The 20,218-nt window shown below is 48.9% G+C and overlaps 1 protein-coding gene across 1 annotated transcript in view; it reads left to right on the forward strand.

The window, feature by feature from the left end:
- Positions 1 to 20,218, forward strand: part of drd3 (dopamine receptor D3) — a 165,522-nt gene that overhangs the window by 69,602 nt on the left and 75,702 nt on the right. Inside the window, exon 2 of the mRNA XM_072514051.1 lies at positions 12,517 to 12,813. Within this exon, the coding sequence (XP_072370152.1) occupies positions 12,541 to 12,813 (273 nt within the window). The 5' untranslated portion in view covers positions 12,517 to 12,540. The remainder of the gene's footprint in view (positions 1 to 12,516; positions 12,814 to 20,218) is intronic.

Below are 20,218 nucleotides of genomic sequence, written 5' to 3' on the forward strand. Positions count from 1 at the left end.
GAATCTGTCTGGTCCCGGCGCCTTCCCCGCCTACATAGAGATAATACTCTCCCTGACTTCTCCCAGCTGCAGTGGTGCTTTGAGCCCCTGTTTCCTGTCTTCCCCCACGACTGGCATGTCCAGTCCATTGAGGAACAATTTCATCACCAATACCCCTGCTGGGAGCTCGGAGGTGTACTGCCCCTGGTAGAAGGTCTCAAATGCCTTGTTGACCTTCTTTGGCTCTGCTATGAGTTTACCTTTGTCCTCTGTAATATGAGCTATTTCCCTCGTGGCTGCCTGCTTTCTCAGCTGGTGAGCCAGCAGGCGGCTGACTTTGTCTCCGTGTTCATACAGGGGCCGGGATTCTCCAATCCCACGGCCAAGTTCTGACGCTGGCGTGAAAAGCGGCGTGAACCACTCCGACGTCAACGGTCCTCAATTGCCCGGTTTTCCGCTTCCTAGGGGACTAGGTCGGAGCCGGAGTGGTACCCGCAGCTCCAGCCAGCGCGGCACAGCCGGCATGAGTTTGCGCATGCGCCCCACGGCCGGCATGATTCAGCGCATGCGCGTGGGTTCCCATCTCCATGGCGGCCCCCAGGCAATATGGTGGAGCCCTGCAGGGGCACGGCACGGAAGAACATAGGCCCCCACGGAACCAGCCCGCCTGCCGATCGGTAGGCCCCGATCGCGGGCCAGGCCACTATGGAGGCCCCCCTGGGGACGGATCCCCCCCCCCCCCCCCCCACCACCAGGACGGCCCCCGCAGACACAACTTCCAGGTCCCACCGTGTGGGACCATACGTGACCCACGCCGCGGGACTCGGCCGAACTCAGCGGGCACTCGGCCCATCGAGGCCCGCAGAATCGCCAGGGGACCGCTTTCAACAGCCCCCGACCAGCGTGGCGGCGATCCCGCGGGTGCCGGATAATCAGCGAGCCGGCGATGGGAGGCGGGGCACGATTCATATGCCCCCCCGCAGATTCTCCAACCCGGCGCGCGGTCGGAGAATCCCGGCCAGGGTCCTCCATGCCTGGCAGAGTTGGCGCACTGCTTTCCTCATGGTGAGCAGGTCATTGTCCATTTGTAGCTTTTTCCTCTCCGGCAAGAGCTCTCGTGTCGTGGTCTCGGAGTATCGCCAGTCTACTTCCCGTATGGAATCGACTAGCTGATGCCTAGACACCCTCTCTTCCGTATTTCTACGTGCTTTGTAAGCAATAATTTCACCCTGATCACAGCCTTAAGTGCCTCCCAGAACATGGAGGGTGGGACCTCCCCATTCTTGTTGTTAGTAATGGACTCAATAGTAGCCTGTGATATTTTCTCGCTGAAAGCCTTATCGGCCAGGACGACTGTGTCCAATCCCATAATGGGGGCATTGGGCGCAGCCCGTCTCTAACCTCACATCCATGCAGTGTGGAGCGTGGTTGGAGGTTACAATTGCGGAATATTCCGCTCTTTAGCCCTGGAAGCACTGATTTCCCCACTACAAAGAAGTCAATCCGTGTATGTACATTGTGTACTTCTTCTTCTCCCCTGGGTGGGTGAGCCGCTATGAGTCCACCGTCCCCATCTGTTCAATGAATATGCCGAGTTCTTTCGCCATGTTGGAGATCTTCCCTGTTTTGGGATTTGACCTGTCTGTCCATGGGTCATGTTCACAGTTAAAGTTCCCCCTCCCCCATATTAAGTCAGTGTGTGTCGATGTCAGGGAAATCCACCACGGTCTTCTTTATAAACTCAGTGTCATCTCAGTTGAGCGTGTTTACTTTCACCAAGACTACCAGTTCCCCATCTACGACACCACTGACCATGACATACTATCCCCCTGGGTCCATGACTACCCTCGTCGCCGTAAACACTGTCCTCTTATTTAACAATATAGCTACCCCCTGGCTCTCATCCCGTAACAAGAATGATAGGTCTGTCCCACCCAGCCCTTTCTTACCCCAGTCAGTCCGTGTCCCTCGGGTGCGTTTCTTGGAGGAATACTATGTTGGCTTTCATAATTTTCAGGTGGGCGAAGACTCTGGACCTTTTCACTGGGCCGTTAAGTCCCCTGACATTCCAGGTGACTATTCTGATGGATTTCTTTTGTCGCCCCCCTCTCTTGCAGGATCAAACATACTTACGGGGTTTCCCTTTGTTAGGGGGCTGTCCAAGGTGGCCGCGGTCACCGTACTCACCATGAGGCTGGGCCCCTGCGCTCCGGAGCTTCCCTTTGTCCTGGGGCCCCCTAACATGGCCGCCAACTGTGTGTTTCCCTTTACCCAGGGATCCTCCAGAGTGGTTGTTTGCAGTGCCTTTGTGTTCCAAATCTCCACGTGTGGCCTGTTACAGCCAGCCTAATGCCCTTGCTATTCTTGTTCCTCTGTTCCCCCTATGGTATTTTCTCTCCCCTCACCCCCCGTCCTCCTCCCCCCCCACTCCCTGGAGCTGTTTGCCGTCCCGCCCCCTCCCTTCCCTCTATTTCTTCCACTAGAATGAGGCAGTGCAGTCCCGCGAGTTGGTTAACATTTAGTAAATAAATAAATAAAATCTCTTCAGATGATCTTTTCACCGCTGTCCCTGCTGCAGTTGCTTCAGGACAAATTTGTCCGCCTGCAGGGGCCGTGAAGAAGTGCTCCCTGCCCTGAAATGTGACCCAGAGTTTGGCCGGGTACAGCATCCCAAATTTTACGCCGCTCTTGCACAGGGCTGATTTCGCCCTGTTGACCTCTGATCAGCGTTTGGCCAGGTCAGCCCTGCTCCAGTGACCTTCCCAGTTACAGTTCTTTGCTTGCCTTGCCCAGCGCATTTTTCCAGTCTTGGTAGCTGTGCATTTTAGCGATTATTGCCCTCGGCTGTTCCTTGGCTTTGGGTTGTGGACAATGTGACCGGTGGTTTCTATCTATTTCTGGTGGGTTGAGGAAGCGATCCCTTCCCATTAGATTGCCCAGCATTTGGTCCACATAGTCTGTGGGGTTCCTACAGCAGGCCCACAATCTGCATGTTTTGGCACCTCTCAATTAGTTGTCCTATTCTTCAATCTTTCCTTTCAGACTCCCCTGCATCGCGACCAACCTTGATATCTCCTTTTCCAGGGCGGCAACCCGATGCCCTGAATTGTTGAGGCCTTCTAGAGCTCCTTTATGGTGCTCTCCTGGGCTCTCCGTTGCCTCCCCGCATTGTCTAGTGCCACTTTCATGGACGCCAGAGCTTTCGTGACTGCCACCCTCAGCACAGCCTGGATGTCGATTTCCGTCTCCTCGCTATGTTCTCTCAGTTCCCTTGAGAGAAACATCCTCCAACCACCCCCTGGTGAGGGGAGGGGGCTTCTTGTGCAGTGGGTGGGTCCTTCTCATTCTGCGAAGGCCCGAGTTTCGACGCCTCGTGCTTCTGCCAGCTCAGCCATTTACTCCTCCTGGCTTTTTCCGCTTCTGGTTTCTACATGGCCTTTTGTGGTTCGGCATCTCCCTTCGTGCTGATGTTGGTTAAAGTGTGGGGATATTTTTTCCCTTCGTATTAGCGGGCTATTTCAGTCTAATGCAGGTAGGGAATAGATTTGAATGGTAGAACCCTCAAGAGTATTGAAAGTCAGAGAGATCTAGGTGTACAGGTCCACAGGTCACTGAAAGGGGCAACACAGGTGGAGACAGTAGTCAAAAAGGCATACGGCCTGCTTGCCTTCATTGGCCGGGGCATTGAGTATAAGAATTGGCAAGTCATGTTGCAGCTGTATAGAACCTTAGTTGGGCCACACTTGGAGTATAGTGTTCAATTCTGGTCGCCACACTACCAGAAGGATGTGGAGGCTTTAGAGAAGGTGCAGAAGAGATTTACCAGAATGTTGCCTGGTATGGAGGGCATTAGCTATGAGGAGCGGTTGAATAAACTTGGTTTGTTCTCACTGGAACGACGGAGGTTGAGGGGCGACCTGATTGAGGTCTACAAAATTATGAGGGGCATAGACAGAGTGGATAGTCAGAGGCTTTTCTCCAGGGTAGAGGGGTCAATTACTAGGGGGCATAGGTTTAAGGTGCGAGGGGCAAGGTTTAGAGTAGATGTACGAGGCAAGTTTTTTACACAGAGGGTAGTGGGTGCCTGGAACTCGCTACCGGAGGAGGTGGTGGAAGCAGGGACGATAGTGACATTTAAGGGGCATCTTGACAAATACATGAATAGGATGGGAATAGAGGGATACGGACCCAGGAAGCGTAGAAGATTGTAGTTTAGTCGGGCAGCATGATCGGCACGGGCTTGGAGGGCCGAAGGGCCTGTTCCTGTGCTGTACTTTTCTTTGTTCTTTGTTGAAAGCCTACTTTCGGGTTCGTAGGAGGAGAGCCACCTGATGTGTGACTTCTCAGCACATCCCTATCACCAGAAGTCCTGTCCACTAGTTCTGACGAAAGGTCACAAACCTGATACATTGGACAGGATTCAGGGGCTTTGTTGTACCTGACTTGGTGTCAGGACAAAGCAGTTGAATCTCGTGAGTGGCGCCATGATCTGGATCTCACTCTCATTGGCGAGATTCAAGTGTGCTTATATAACGGAGCCATTAGGCTCATTAAATATGCGTTCACCCAATTCACCTGGGGCCCAAGGTTTACCAGCCTCACGAGTGAGGGCGCTGTTTAGTATGTTCACAAAATCGTGAACCCGTCGTGATGGCACCTGGAGGGGTACCAGGGCACATTGGCATTGCCAGGGTGCCAGGTTGGCAGTGCCAAGGTGCCCTGATGCCAGATTGCCCATGCCAGGACCCAGGGTGGCCTTGCCCACAAGAGGTGGAGTGGGAGGGAGTGGACACGAGGACCTCAGAAGAGGTAAGTTGGGTGAAGTGGGGGCGTTCCTGAGACTGTAGAGGGGGGCGCTGTGGGTGGGTCAAAAGATCGGAGCTTCCTTTAAAAATGTCACCCCGATCTGCAAATAGTCTTCCTGCATTGGCGAGCTGAGCGGGTCAGTGCAGGAAATGATTTAAAGAGTGGCCCCAAAAAGAATTTACTCACTGAGGCCAAAAAGAAAGTCAAACTGCCATTGAATGGTGCGGCCCAGGCGCCGGGAAACACCCCACTAAACGTGTTGTTCAGCGGACTTTAACGCGAGTCTGCTGAATTACGCCTGTTAACTCTGTTTTTCCCTTCACAGATACAGCTTGACCCTACCAAATATTTCCAGCAATTTCTTTTTGTTTTTATCTCTGGCTCTTTGCCTCTCTTCCCTCATTTAAGAAACTCCTCGTGACTGACTCCTTGTTCTGACCTAATATCTCCTTATGTGGCTCGGTCTCCTATTTTGCCTTCTAATGTTTTTATGAAGTGCCTGGGAGCGATTCATTAAATTAATGGGTCCTAGACAAATATAAGCTGTTGTTGTTTTGTCGTAAAAGTCTTCGGGCCTTTAAAATCAAATTTAAAAACCACCTCCAGACCGATCTCTACTCTTTTCTACCCTGACGGTATCCTGTACAAGAGACTTTTCAATGATTCGCTTCTCAATAAAAATAAAAACGTCTCTATATACCGTGACTTGACAACATTTCTTTCATTGGTCCTTATTCCTGTGGGATTACACCGGAGCTGTGAACAGGCAAGTTGGTGATTCAAAGATTATTCTTTACAGTTATATGATTTTCCTGAAGTCGATACCATTAATAACTCTGATATACTTAATCTTGCATAATATCAGCATAATAGCTATTTTCCTGGCACTGTGAACCAAATTACATTAAGAAAATGACTGTTATAAAGTCATTAAGATTATAAAGTAGAGCAGCACAGAAGGAGGATATTTGCCTCCATTGTGCCTGAAAAAACTGTCCAATGATTCACTCCTCTGCTCTTCCCTATGGCTCTCGTATATCTATTCATTTTCCCACACCAGGCTTTTTCAGATCACTTCAATTTATCGTGGGGAACTTCTTGGAGAAATAGCAAAGACAATTGAGAGGTAATATTCTGCTGGACAAATGTCGGAATAACTGGCTGGATTTTCACTCGTCCATGGGGATGAGGGCAGGTGCAGGCGCATTTTGAAAGCAGCTCTCCCAGATGGCATGTAATTCTTCCGAGCTTCTATGCACTTTTCATAGAGAAGGCCGGTGGCATAGGGAGACGCTAACCCACACAGCTCCAATAAACCTGCTGCTAAACTTGTTGAAGAACTTATGAGTAGGCTGGAGAGGAACAGTACCAAATTTTCAAAAGTGAGAACGAGAAGAACACATAATCTTGGGTATTTTCGTGCATCGCTGTCAGCGGAACTGCGGGGAAACTTTTATTTATTGTGGCTACTGATTTAAAGACTTGGGGGGTGGGGGGGGGAAAAAGGGATAGTCAAACAGAAGTTCTCATGCGTGGTGCAAATGTGTCATATTTGAGCAGAGTGGATTAAGTAGCTGATGAGCGAGTGTTTGGGAACGTGTGTGGATCAAGAGGCTGCTGGCCTCCTTTCTCCAGCCTGCTGCATTCTTCCGAGACCAATGGTAAGCTCAGTCATGACAGACATATGGGGCGAAATTCTCCGGTATCGGCGCGATGTCCGCCGACCGGAGCCAAAAACGGCGCAAATCAGTCGGGCATCGCGCCGCCCCAAAGGTGCGAAATCCTCCGCATCTTGGGGGGCCGAGCCCCAACCTTGAGGGGCTAGGCCCGCGCCGGACTAATTTCCGCCCCCCAGCTGGCGGAAAAGACCTTTGGTGCCCCGCCAGCTGCCGCGGAAATGACATCTCCAGGCGGCGCATGCGCGGGAGAGTTAGCGGCCGCTCACGGCATCCCCGCGCATGCGCTGTGGAGGGAGTCTCTTCCGCCTCCGCCATGGTGGAGACCGTGGCGAAGGCAGAAGGAAAAGAGTGCCCTCACGGCACAGGCCCGCCCGCAGATCGGTGGGCCCCGATCGCGGGCCAGGCCACCGTGGGGGCACCCGCCAGGGCCAGATTGCCCCGCGCCCCCCCCAGGGCCCTGGAGCCCGCCCACGCCACCTTGTCCCACCGGTAAGGTAGGTGGTTCAATCCACGCCAGCGGGACAGGCATTCTAGCAGTGGGACTTAGGCCCATCCGGGCCGGAGAATCGCAGGGGGGGGGGGGGGCGCCAACCGGCGCGGCGCGATTCCTGCCCCCGCTGAATCTCCGGTACCGGAAAATTCGGCAACCGGCGTGCGGGATACACACCAGCCCCCGGCGATTCTCCAACCCGGCGGGGGGTCGGAGAATCTCGCCCCTGATTTTGAAAATCACCCTCGCATAAGTTCCTGTGACCTGGTAATGAAAGCACAGTGCCACTAATTGGGCATGAAACCCTGCTCTGGTCCAATTAGGGCCTTTACATTTTAAGACAACATCAGCAGCAAGGGTTTGAAACATTGGGTTAATTTTCCCATATTTTTTTCAAGTGTCGTTCTTTATATTCGCCCTATATTCAGCCTCTTTCACAACATGTGACTCACGCCGCGCTCGTGACAGCTTGCCTCTGATACTCTTGCCCCGGGAAAATGTAGGGCTGGATTCTCCGCCGGCGGGATCCTCAGTTTCACCGGCAGTGCACTCATGCCCTCGGATTTTCCGATGACGTGTAGATACCCACAATGCGAAACCCCATTGGCCGGCTGCCGGGATGGAGAATCCCACTGCCGGCGGGGCGTGCCTCACCAGAAAACGGGCGCGGTGGTACGAAGAATCCCGCCCTAATCTTTGTAATCAGGGGTGCTCCTTTTAAAGGCTTCCCCATTATTCCAAGTCCAGACATGGGGCTAGCTGCCAGGAAGACAGCACCACGTTTCACAGAGGGAGCGAAATATCTGGATGGTGTGGAGCAGCGGGGTGACATCCTGTACCCGCGATCAGTCAGACGTCCAGTAAGCAAGGTTAGCAACCCTGCCTGAGAGGCCGTGGGCATGATAGTGAGTGGCAGCTCACTCAATAAGTAGAGAGGGCTACAGTGCCGAAAGATTAATGACCTTCTTTGCGCAGCCAGGGTGAGTATACCTCCTCATGTCTCCCACTGCACCCCTTAACACACCCATCACACCTCCACGGTGATCTCACTCCCAGCCACCTCATGGAGTCCCAACCCTTGTCATGCAGTCCTCCCCCATCCCCCTCACGCCCACCCCACAACCACTCCCCAGGGGCTCCCTATTAGATAATCTGACCCTCACATGCTCCCACTCACCTCCCACTCATGCCAAACTTCATCGCCATCTGACCTGGCAGGACTCTCCCCATCTATCTCATTGCAGGATAAATTCAAGCACAACCAACGTGAGCAAGCCTAGCCTGCCAGAGTCATGCACAAGCTGAGAACCCTAATGACCTTTGAAGAGAGAGCCCTTAAGCTGACCGGTGAAGAGCAGGACTGCACGTGTGCAGAGGGTGAGGTGGGACATGAGACTCTAGTCATGAGGGTGCTAAGGGCCGAAAACATATCGAGAGTCCATCCACCTCGTCAGTAGGTGAGGAAACATACTGGGACCTCTGACCTCGGAGGGGGCAGTGGCAGCTGAGATGAGTCATTGAGCCTCTAGGAGCTTGTAGATCACCCCGTTCAGTGGCAGGTCACATTCAGTTCTCTAACTGGCAGGAGTCAGACATTTCGCAGAGGATAAGAGAAGCATCGCTCTGTCCTCATTGCAAGTCACCTTTATTCTCCCATCACCCATGAATGTAGTCATCATCACGATGAACTCCCATGGACACCACATTCATGAGTGGATGTCAGACCCCATGGTGGGAGAGGTCTTCACACCATAGCCCTGGTCAGCCCCCAACCGAGGGACTATGAGAACATCCCTAGCCCTGCTCACCATGCGGGTCCTGGCCATCGCCCAAGGTCATTCTTCCACCTCCTCAGATTGCCCCCTCGCCGCCCTTCTCCACCTCCTCCTCTTCTGACAAAATGTGGCGCTCTGCCGTGTCCTCCTCACCCACTTCAGTGCCAGGTTGCGAAGAGTGCAACAAACCACTATGATGCAGGACACCCTCTGGGGGCTGTATTGGAGGGCTCTTCAGACTGGTCCAGGCACCAGAACCACACCTTAAGCAGTCCAAATGCCTGTTTGACCAGCGCACACATTGACGCACGAGCCTCATTGTAACGAGTCTCAGTGGGTATTTGTGGCCTCCACACTGGCATCATCAGCCACCTCCTGAGTAGGTACCCTACCCTTTGTCCCCGAGGAGCCATCCCTCAAGCTGTTGCTCCCCCTCAAAAATGCCTGGGATCTGCGAGCACCCCAAGATGCAACTATTATGGACACTCCCGGGAAACGGGCACACACATGCATGATGTACATTACATGGTCACAATGATGTGGACATTGACGGAGTGGTATCCCTTGCAGTTCAGAAATAATGCCCCATGCCGTCATGGGGAATGCAGAGCCATTGGGTGCAGTCGATGACACCCTGCATGTGGGGCATCCCTGCTGTGTGGATGAAGCCCATGGCCCTGGCGTCCTGGCTCACCTGGTCGCGGTCCAAATTGATGTACATGTGGGCCCTCGCAAATAGCACATCTGTGCATTTTGTGCATCTGACTGGGAGATTCTGCACAAGTCACCCATGCAGCTTTGAAACAGGCCACTGGCATAAATGTAAGTGCGGCACTTTCAAGGCCACAGGCAATGGGTGATATCCCAGTCCATGTGGTGCCAATTCGTGCATCACCTGGCACAGGTGATCCGACTTCTCCCAGGACAGAGGTAGCTTTCTCCGGCACTGGACCTCTGACATCTGGAGGAAGGAAGTTCTACAGGGGTAGACCCATGGCCTGTAGTGTCTTCATCTCCTGTGGCTGGAAGATTAAACGGCCTTTTCTCCCTCTCCTTTACAGGGTATTGAATGCGTGCAGCAGCATATTGATGCCACTGCTGCTGCTCAATAGCAATCAGAATAATTGTAAGCTCGACAGCTCTATGATTCTCTTGAATCAAAAACTGAAAGGAAGAGAACATCAGAGTGAGTGATGTGGAGCCTTGACAATGCTTTGACCCAGAACCCTCCCAGGACCTGGGATGTCCACACATGTGCTTCCCCCAATGTAAGGACCTTTACAATGAGCCTCACGCCCTCCCATGGCACACAATAGCCACTCCCCCAAAGTTGCTCCTCTCAACTCCACCTAAATTAAGTGCTTCAACCCTTGAGAGCCTCAGTGGTCAGCTTGATTCTCCCAGTGTGAGTAGAGGCAGGTAAATGCATTTAATGGACCAGCATTCTAACCTCACAGGGGAAACGAGACGCTGCCATCCGTTGTCTCTTGACCGGGGTGATCGGTAAGCGCCTTAACCATAACACCTTGCATTGGGGCCACATCTGTGTTGCTTCCCCCTCATGGAGACGTGAGTATTAGCTTTGGAGTTCAATGCTTAAAGACTGCACTTCCGAAGGGTTGACAATTGGGCAACAATCAGTGGCACACTCATGCATTGCAATGCTAACTAAATATGCACACAGTAAAAAGTCTTACAACACCAGGTTAAAGTCCAACAGGTTTGTTTCGAATCACTAGCTTTCAGAGCACAGCTCCTTCCTCAGGTGAATGAAGAGGTGGATTCCAGAAACATATATATAGACAAAGTCAAAGATGCAAGACTATACTTTGAATGTGAGTCTTTGCAGGTAATTAAGTCTTTACAGGTCCAGATGGAGCAACTGGAGAGAGGGATAATAACAGGTTAAAGAGGTGTGAATTGTCTCAAGCCAGGACAGTTGGTAGGATTTTGCAATCCCAGGCCAGATGGTGGGGGGTGAATGTTATGCGACATGAATCCAAGGTCCCGGTTGAGGCCGTACTCATGTGTGCGGAGCTTGGCTATCAATTTCTTCTCGGCGATTCTGCGTGACAATCCTGACCCTGGATTTAAAATCCAGCCCCATGTATCATGTCTGCATCATTTTGTTCTAAAATATTTTGAAAATGGGTGGAGAGTGATTGGAATGTGGATAGCACAATTGCTTCACAGCTCCAGGGTCCCAGATTTGATTCCGGCTTGGGTCACTGTCTATGCGGAGTCTGCACATCCTCCCCGTGTGTGCGTGTGTTTCTTCCGGGTGCTCCGGTTTCCTCCCACAGTCCAAAGATGTGCAGGTTAGGTGGATTGGCCATGATAAATTGCCCTTAGTGTCCAAAATTGCCCTTAGTGTTGGGTGGGGTTACTGGGTTATGGGGATAGGGTGGAGGTGTTGACCTTGGGTAGGGTGCTCTTTCCAAGAGCCGGTGCAGACTCGATGGGCTGAATAGCCTCCTTCTGCACTGTAAATTCTATGATAATCTATGAATGAGCAACAGCCATTTTTGAAGTATAAAGTTTCAAATCTTGAGGTCGAATTAGTACAGATCTCAAACCAAGGCAGAAATGAATAGGCGCTAACTGACGATTGTTACTTCATCAACATTTTTATAACCCACACTGAGGTTACAGGGTCAGAACCATTATGTTCCCCGTGGCCTCACCTGAATACGGTCTTCCTTGATGAGGGGGGCGGGGCTAAACCCTTAACCGGGTCACTCTATGGACATAAAAACCCAAATCCAAGGTTGATCAACATAGGAAAGTCTTCGGGCAGTGGCGAGTCTAACTTGTTATTGTGTATTAAATCCTTTTGCTCCACATCATTATCGCTTCCTCATGCTCGCTTACCTGGGTCCTACAAATATCATAGAATTGAAGCACATTGAGCAATAAGAGGACATTTAGCCCTTCAGTGCTGCACCAGTTATTTTGAAGAGCAATCCAGTTGGTCTCACTTCCTTTCTTCTTCCTCCATATTCATGAATTTTCATTGTCCTTCAAGTATTTATCTAATTCCCTTTTGAAAGCTACTATTGAATCTGTTTCCACATCCTATCAAGCTGCACATTCCAAATCCCACCTTACCACAAATTGCATATGTTTTACTCCTCATTATTACTGGCCAAGAAGGGATTTGAACGGAAATGTGAGAATTTAAAAATTGAATCAATATAGGTCAATGGGCACACGAGTGCTGGTGAATGGGGTTTGGTGCAAGTTAGTATATGGACAGTAAAGCTTTGAATGAGCTCAAGCTTAATGATGAAAGGTTGTTTCCCATGAGTCTCGTGATGAATTGTGACTCCCAAGTATTTGCAGTAAAAGTTTCTACTTTGCACACTGGTTCTCCCAGGAACCCTATGGCAAGGTAGCACAGAAGGTTGCATTAGAGAGTTACACTTAGATCACTCATGGTCAAAGAAATAAGCTATAAAACATTGGGAAAGACACTGGAATGGGCAAAATTAATGACAGAACTCCATCAAAGTCATTTTCAAGTTTTGTTAGCATGCCAAGTTTGAAGGCATAACTAGAATTATCTTTAACAGATATGTTGATCACTTTAAATATTTAATTTGCCACAGCATGGAGGGGACAATCATAAAGTAACCCAAATTGCTTGAGCTGAGGATTATTTTTTTTACAGATTTTTATTGGAGTTTTAAAATTTTGAGCTGAGAGTTATAAATTCACATCACTAACTTAGTATATTTATTAATCCTGAATCTAAACAAAATGATGGTGTCTTCTGTTTTTTATCCAGGTTCCTGGCTCCTTACAGCACCTGATGGCATCCTTTGGAATTGTAGTTCGATTTGTGAACCTCACGGACCCTTTCCTCGGATGGCCTAATTCAACTGATCGTGATCATCCACACAACTACTACGCTCTGTTTTTCTCGCTGCTGATCTTTGCCATCATTTTTGGGAATGTATTGGTGTGCCTAGCAGTGATGAGAGAAAAATCCTTGCAAACGACGACCAACTATCTCGTCGTCAGCTTGGCAGTAGCAGACCTGCTGGTTGCAATCCTGGTGATGCCTTGGGTCGTGTACCTTGAGGTACAGGCACATTTTAAAGTTTAGATTCATGTATCTATTTATTACTGTACAGGATTTATGATTTTCTAGCATGATATTTTGATTAATAGCTGGAAGAGTATGATTTTAATGGCACCAATGCATACTCAAGCCAGATGCAGCATCAGTCTGCTGGACCTCACCTCTGCATTCAGTTCAGTTTAACATCTAAATATAAAGCAGCACTTTTTTCTGAACCCACATCCATTTCACATTTTATTTGGCCACACTTATAAACCATGCCGATCAAACTCTAAACAACTCACAGCCTCAAACTTACTTTCTTTCCATTTGCTATGAAATATTAAGTGGGGAGGCGGTGGCATAGTGGTATTGTCGCTGGACTAGTAAACCAAAGGCCCAGATTCTGGGGAGCCAGGTTCAAATTAGGTTGTTCAAAGTAGGTTGAAATTTGAATTCAATAAAAATCTGGAATAAAAAGTCTAATGATGACCATGAAACCATTGTCCATTGTCATAGAAACCCATCTGGTTCAGTAATGTCCTTTAGGGAAGGAAATCTGCCGTCCTTACCTGGTCTGGCCTACATGTGACTCCAGACCCACAGCAATGTGGTTGACTCTTAATTACGCCCCCCCAAAGGCAACTAAGGATGGGCAATAAATGCTGGCACAGCCTGTGATGCCCATGTCCCATGAATGAATTTTTAAAAAATAACCCCTTTTTTAGGGGCAGCACGGTAGCATTGTGGATAGCACAATTGCTTCACAGCTCCAGGGTCCCAGGTTCGATTCCGGCTTGGGTCACTGTCTGTGCGGAGTCTGCACATCCTCCCCGTGTGTGCGTGGGTTTCCTCCGGGTGCTCCGGTTTCCTCCCACAGTCCAAAGATGTGCAGGTTAGGTGGATTGGCCATGATAAATTGCCCTTAGTGAACAAAATTGCCATTGGTGTTGGGTGGGATTACTGGGTTATGGGGATAGGGTGGAAGTGTGGGCTTGGGTAGGGTGCTCTTTCCAAGAGCTGGTGTAGACTCGATGGGCCGAATGGCCTCCTTCTGCACTGTAAATTCTATGATTACTTACTCAGATTAATAATCCTTTGTAAAGTTATGGTCCTTTCAAATGTTTTTGACCTTTTAAGCTTCACATTTAAAATTGTCACAGTAGAATTATAAAAGGGCAGTGTGGTAGAGGGCCCTTTAAGGGGCTAAGCTCCATAGACCTTGAGACCGGCTCGGGACCAATCACGTGGGGACACGCAAACTTCGGCCAATGGGATATTTGCATGGGGCCCTGAAAGCAGAACCCTGGGCAGTATGGACCAAGGAGCTGAATGGAAGGACCTGTTGTATAGTGCTCTGTGCCTGTTATCAATCTGCCTACACGCAACCACATTGATGACGAGGTAAAAGTTTTCGATTGCAGCTGACAGTCGTCATGAATTGAGGGGCGGGGAAGGAACAGTTGAAAAAGTAGAGGAGCTCCAACGAGAGTCAGAATCATTTAAACATAGAAACAAAAAAATAGGAGCAGGAGGAGGCCATTCAGCCCTTCTGCCTACTGTGCCATTCATTATGATCATGGTTGATCATCCAACTCAATAGCCTAATCCTGCTTTCCTCCCATATCCTTTGATCCCTTTCACCCTAAGTGCTATATCTGGCAGGTTTACCACAGCACAGCTGGTTTAGCATAGCACAGTGGGCTAAACAGCTGGCTTGTAATTTAGAACAAGGCCAGCGCGGGTTCAATTCCCATACCGGCCTCCCCGAACAGGTGCCGGAATGTGGCGACTAGGGGCTTTTCACAGTAACTTCATTGAAGCCTACTTGTGACAATAAGCGATTATTATTATTATCAAAACATAAAGTTTTGGCCTCATCTACTGCCAGTGGTAACGAATTCCACAGGCTCACCACTTTCTGCGTGAAGACATTTCTCCTCATCTTTATCCTAAATGGTCTACCCTGTATCCTCAGACTATGACCCCGGGTTCTGGACTCACCCACAATTGGGAACATCCTTCCTGCAGCCACTCTGTCTAGTCCTGTGAGAATTTTACAGGCTTCTATGAGATCTTCCCTCATTCTTCTGAACTCCAGCGAATATAATCCTAACCGATTCAATCTCTCCTCATACGTCAGTCCCGCCATCCCAAGAATCAGTCTGGTAAACGTTTACAGCACTCCCTCTAGAACAAGAACATCCTTCCTGAGATAAGGCGACCAAAACTGCACACAATAATCCAGGTGTGGCCTCACCAAGGCCCTGTATAATTGGAGCAAGACAACCCTGCTCCTGTACTCAAATCCTCTTGCTATGAAGGCCAACATACAATTTGCATTCTTTGCCACCTGTTGTGCCTGCATGCTTACCTTCAGTCACTGGTGTACAAGGACACCCAGATCTCATTGCCCATTCCCCTCTCCTCATTTATGGCCATTCAGATAATAGTCTGCCTTCTCGTTTTTTCTACCAAAGTGGATAACCTCACATTTCTCCAAATCATACCCATCTGCCATTCATTTGCCCACTCACTCAACTTGCCCAAATCACACCGAAGCATCTCTGCATCCTCCTCACAGCTCAGCTTGATGTCATCGGCAAATTTGGAGATGTTACATTTTCTTCCCTCTTCTAAATCTTCTGAATCATTAATGTATATTGTGAAGAGTGGGGTCCTACCAACAAACCCTGTGGTACTCCACTAGTCACTGCCTGCCAATTTGAAAAGGACCTGGTAATTCCTACTCTTTGTTCCCTGCCTGCCAACCAGTTTTCTATCCATCTCAATACGCTACCCCTAACCCCATGTTCTTTAATTTTATACACTAATCTCTCATGCAGGACTTTATCAAAAGCCTTTTCAAAGTCCAAATATACCACATCCACTGACTTAACCTCGTCAACTCTATTAGTTACATCCTCAAAGAATTCCAGTAGATTTGTCAAGTATGATTTCATAAATCCATGCTGATCTCTGTCCGATTCTGCCACTAAGTGCTCTGCTATAAAATCTTTGAACATGGATTCCAAAATTTTCCCCACTACCGACATCAGGCTTACTGGTCTATAATCCCCTGTTTTCTCTCCACCTCCCTTTTTGAATAGTGGAGTTACATTAGCTACCTTCCAATCTGCAGGAACTGTTCAAGAGTCTATAGAATTCTGGAAGATGACCACCAATGCATACATTATTTCTTGAGTCACTTCCTTAAATACTCTGGAATGTAGATTTTCAGGCCGTGGGGATTTATCAGCCTTCAATCCCATCAATTTCCCCAACACCATTTCTGTTCTAATATGGATCTCCTTCAGTTCCTCCCCCTCATTAAACTCTGCGTTCCCCAACATTTCTGGTATCTGAATTGTGTTCCTATTTATGAAGACAGAACAAAAGTATGTGTTTAGTTGCTCAGCCATTTCTTTGTCCCCTATTATACATTCCCCTGTTTCTGACTGTAAGGGACCTACATTTGTCTTCATAAATCATTTTCTCTTCATATACCTAGAGTAACGTTTACTTTTATGTTCCCTGCAAACTTACCCTTGTACTCTATTTTCCCCTTCTTAATCAATCCCTTGGTCCTTCTTTGCTGAATTCTAAACTTTTCCCAATCCTCAGACCTGTTGTTTTTCTTGGCCAATGTGTATGCTTCTTCCTTGGATCGAATAGTACCTCGAAATTCTCTAGTAAACCAGGGATTGTCCACCTTTCCCATTTGACTTTTGTGCCAGACAGGAATAAACAATTGTTGCAGCTCCCTCATGTGCTCCTTGAATGTTTGCCATTGCCTAGCTACCATCATCCCTTGAAGTAATGTTTCCTAATCTATCAAAGCCAACTTTCACCTCATGCCATCGTAGTTTCCTTTATTAAGATTCAGGGCTCTTGTCTCAGAATCAACTACTTCACTCTCCATCTGGTCGCTCATCCCCAAGGGTTCTTGCACAAATGACTTGCCAATGATTCTGTTCTCATTACACAGCATCCAGTCTGGAATGGCCTGCTTTCTAGTTGGTTCCTCAATGGTCCAGAAAACCATCCCGTATACACTCAAGGAATTCCTGCTCTATGGTATTGTGGGTAATTTGGTTTCCCCAATCTATATGCAGATTAAAATCAACCACAATTACAGATGTTCCTTTATTGCTTACTTCCTGTTTAATGCTATTCCCAACATCACCACTGCAGTTTGGGGGTCTATATACAATGCTCACTAATGTTTATTGCCCCTTGGTGTTTCTCAGCTCTACCCATACAGATACCACATTGTCAGAGTTAATGGGCAGGATTTACCAGCTGTTCACGCCAGCGGGGAATTCCGGTCCCACACCGGCGCACGCGTTTCACGGCGACGAGGAGTGCTGTCAACAGGATATCCCTCTGCCTCTGCCATCGAAAAACACGCAACGGGCTGGTGGGAAAATCCCGCCCATATCTTTTCTCAGTATTGTGTTAATTTCCTCTTTAACCAGCACTGCAACTCCACCGCCTTTTCCTTTTTGTCTGTCCCTCCAAAGTACTGAACACCCCTGGACATTCAGTTCCCATTCCTGGTCACTCTGCAGCCATATTTCCGTAATCCCGATTATATCATCCCCCTTTACGTCTATTTGCACGATTAGTTCATCCACTTTATTGCAAATGCTCTGCGCATTAAGACACAAAGCCTTTAAGCTTGTCTTTTTAACATTACTTCTTGCTCCCAATATTTTTCACTGTGGCCTTGTTTGAACCTGGCCCTTGGTTTCTCTGCCTATCACTTTTCTTATACCGCTTTCTGTCTTTTTTTTTGTCCTTGTTTCCCCCTTCTCTGACTCCTTGCATAGGTTCCCATCCCATGAATGGAAATGCTTATCATTGGGAAACTAGACCCATTTGGCCAGGAGTTGAGTCATGGAGTCAGTACATCAAACATCTCTGTTTCTTCTTTACCGTAAATGAGATCACAGGCGAGGACAAGCAGAAGGTGATACTTGTGACAGTTTGCAGGCTCCAAATGTATAATTTGATTAGGAACCTCGCATCCCTGGAGGCATCCAACTCAAAGTCCTTTGACCAGATAGTGAGCTTGGTTAAAGAACATTGCAACCCAAGGGCCTTGATTATCCTCCAACATTATAAGTTTAATTCTGCAGTGAGGGACCATGAAAGATCTGTCTCAGATTTCATAGCCAGGCTTCACCAGCTTGCTGAGCACTGGGTTTGGGGCCTTGCTTTGGTTTGTGCACCTCAATATCCAGAAAAGGCTTCTGGTGGAGACCACAATTACATTGGAAAAAGTGATTGTGATATCTCAGGTGACGGAGTGCACTGAAAAAGGCGCCACTGAGGTTCAAAGCATGGCTGAAGGGGAGATTAACGAAATACGGAGCAGTATGGTCGCGCGGTCTGCGGCGAGATTAACAGACATCGCTCAGAGCCAGACATGGTCGGCGGGTCAGGACCAGAACCTAAGGAGCTGGAAGGAAGCGGGGCATCAAACCAAATCGATGATCATGTTTACAAACATCGGGGTTTCACCACTTAGGCAACTGAACTGTGGAGGGATATGAATGAATCAAAGTTGCAGATGGTTTGTAGAAGCTGTCAATCACAGAACACTACTGGAAAGTTATGAATCGCTTGCAGCTCATGGATCTGTGGGAACCAGAAGCAGGTCACAGCTGCTCTCCTTTGAGGAATGGACACATGGAGCTTCAAGGTAAGTGTTACAGCTGTAATTCCTCTCAGCGCCCTGTCTGGATTGTCTCTAACTTCCAGACAGAGGTCTATTTTCTAGGGGTCTGCTGTGTGTGCTGGGTGTTTTGCTGGGTTCCTTTAGACAGGTTGTCCCTGTGGGGGGGCCCTTATTACAGGGGTCCCACCGGGGGATCCCCCAATTACAGGGGTACGAGTCCATGTGGGAGGTCCCCCTATTACAGGGGTCCCAGTGAGTGGTCCTCATAACACAGGGGTTCTTTTGGGGGGTCCCCTTATTATAGGGGTTCTTGAGGGGGGGGGGGCACCCTGATACAAGGGTCCCTGTGGGGTATCCCCCTATTACAGGGGTCACTGTAGAGGGACGTGGGGGGTGTCTGGTAGAGGAGGCCTGGGCAGTGCATTCTGGGGCAGGTGGCAGCCCTTGGATGGGCTCGGATGGTCTCTACCTGCATGGCCCTGGCGTGGTAGACCTTGCGGTGGGCCAAGGTGAATGTTTGCTTCCTTGGCCAACTGTGAGGTGCACCACATCAGGGGTCCACACTGGTAAATATCACAAGTGATCCGTGCCCACTTGACTCCCGGCCACGGGGACCAGAGAATCACGGATGGCCGGCGCATAGGGCACCAAACCCACTATATTGATGCAAATGGGTCATTAAGACCCACCAGCGTGGATTGTGGACCTTTTTCACGCCGCCAGCGGGGGTGGGGGTTGGAACATTGTGTTGTTGCCGATTCTCAGTCCCATCAGGGAACGCATTCCGGGCATCCCGAGATGGAGAATCCCGCCCACAGTCTTTATGCTTGCACAGTACTACAGCCATGCTTTCAGCATATACCAGGGAGATTCTGAAGAGCCTCGGAACTAAGACCCCAGTTCCCTACAGAGGGCAGGAGGCCAATCTGCCTTTAGTTGTCATGGAAGGACATAAACTCAGTCTGTTGGGAAGAGACTAGTTACAGCAGATTCGGCTCAACTGGCTGGAAACTTTCAAAATATCTGGGAATCTTCAAAATATCGAATGGCATCCTCCAAGTTGTCTTAAGGAGGTATGAAGACATCTTTCACACAGAATTGGGCCAGATTAAAGGCGTTAAGCCAAAATATGTCAATCTGGATTTGACACCAAGGTTCTACAGAGCCAGACCAATGTCTTACGCGTTGCATCAGAAGGTTGAAGCAGAACTAAAGTGATTGGAAGAGCTGGGTTCAGTTTTTAGAGTAGGCACCGCCGATAGTCCGTGTCCTTAAATCTGATGGGTCAATAAGGATTTGTGGGGACTGTAAGCTGCCCAGGCCAATCGGTATCCAATTCAACGAATTCCAAACTCAATGCCAAGCTGGCAGGGGGCCTCACGTTTTCAAACTTGGACCTCAATCACGGCTATCGTTAACTAGAGGTGAATAGGAGTCTCAGGTTTCTTACAATCAATACTCACAAAGGCCTCTTCCAGTAAACCAGATTGCTGTTCGGCATTACTTCATACAAAAATAAGAACATAAGTACGAGGAGCAGGATTAGAAAATTCAGTCCCTTAAACCTGCTGCGCCATTCAGTACAATCATGGTTTAAAGGAAGTAGTTGAGAACATTGACACATCCAACAATTATCCTCTGTTCTCTATAATCCTTCAACCCATTATTAATTAAAAATCTGGCTATCTCTTCCTTAAATTTACTCAATGTCCTGGCATCTACTGCACTCTGGGGTAATGAATT

This window comes from Scyliorhinus torazame, chromosome 8 (genome assembly GCF_047496885.1).
Source record: "Scyliorhinus torazame isolate Kashiwa2021f chromosome 8, sScyTor2.1, whole genome shotgun sequence".
Classification (NCBI taxonomy): domain Eukaryota; kingdom Metazoa; phylum Chordata; class Chondrichthyes; order Carcharhiniformes; family Scyliorhinidae; genus Scyliorhinus; species Scyliorhinus torazame.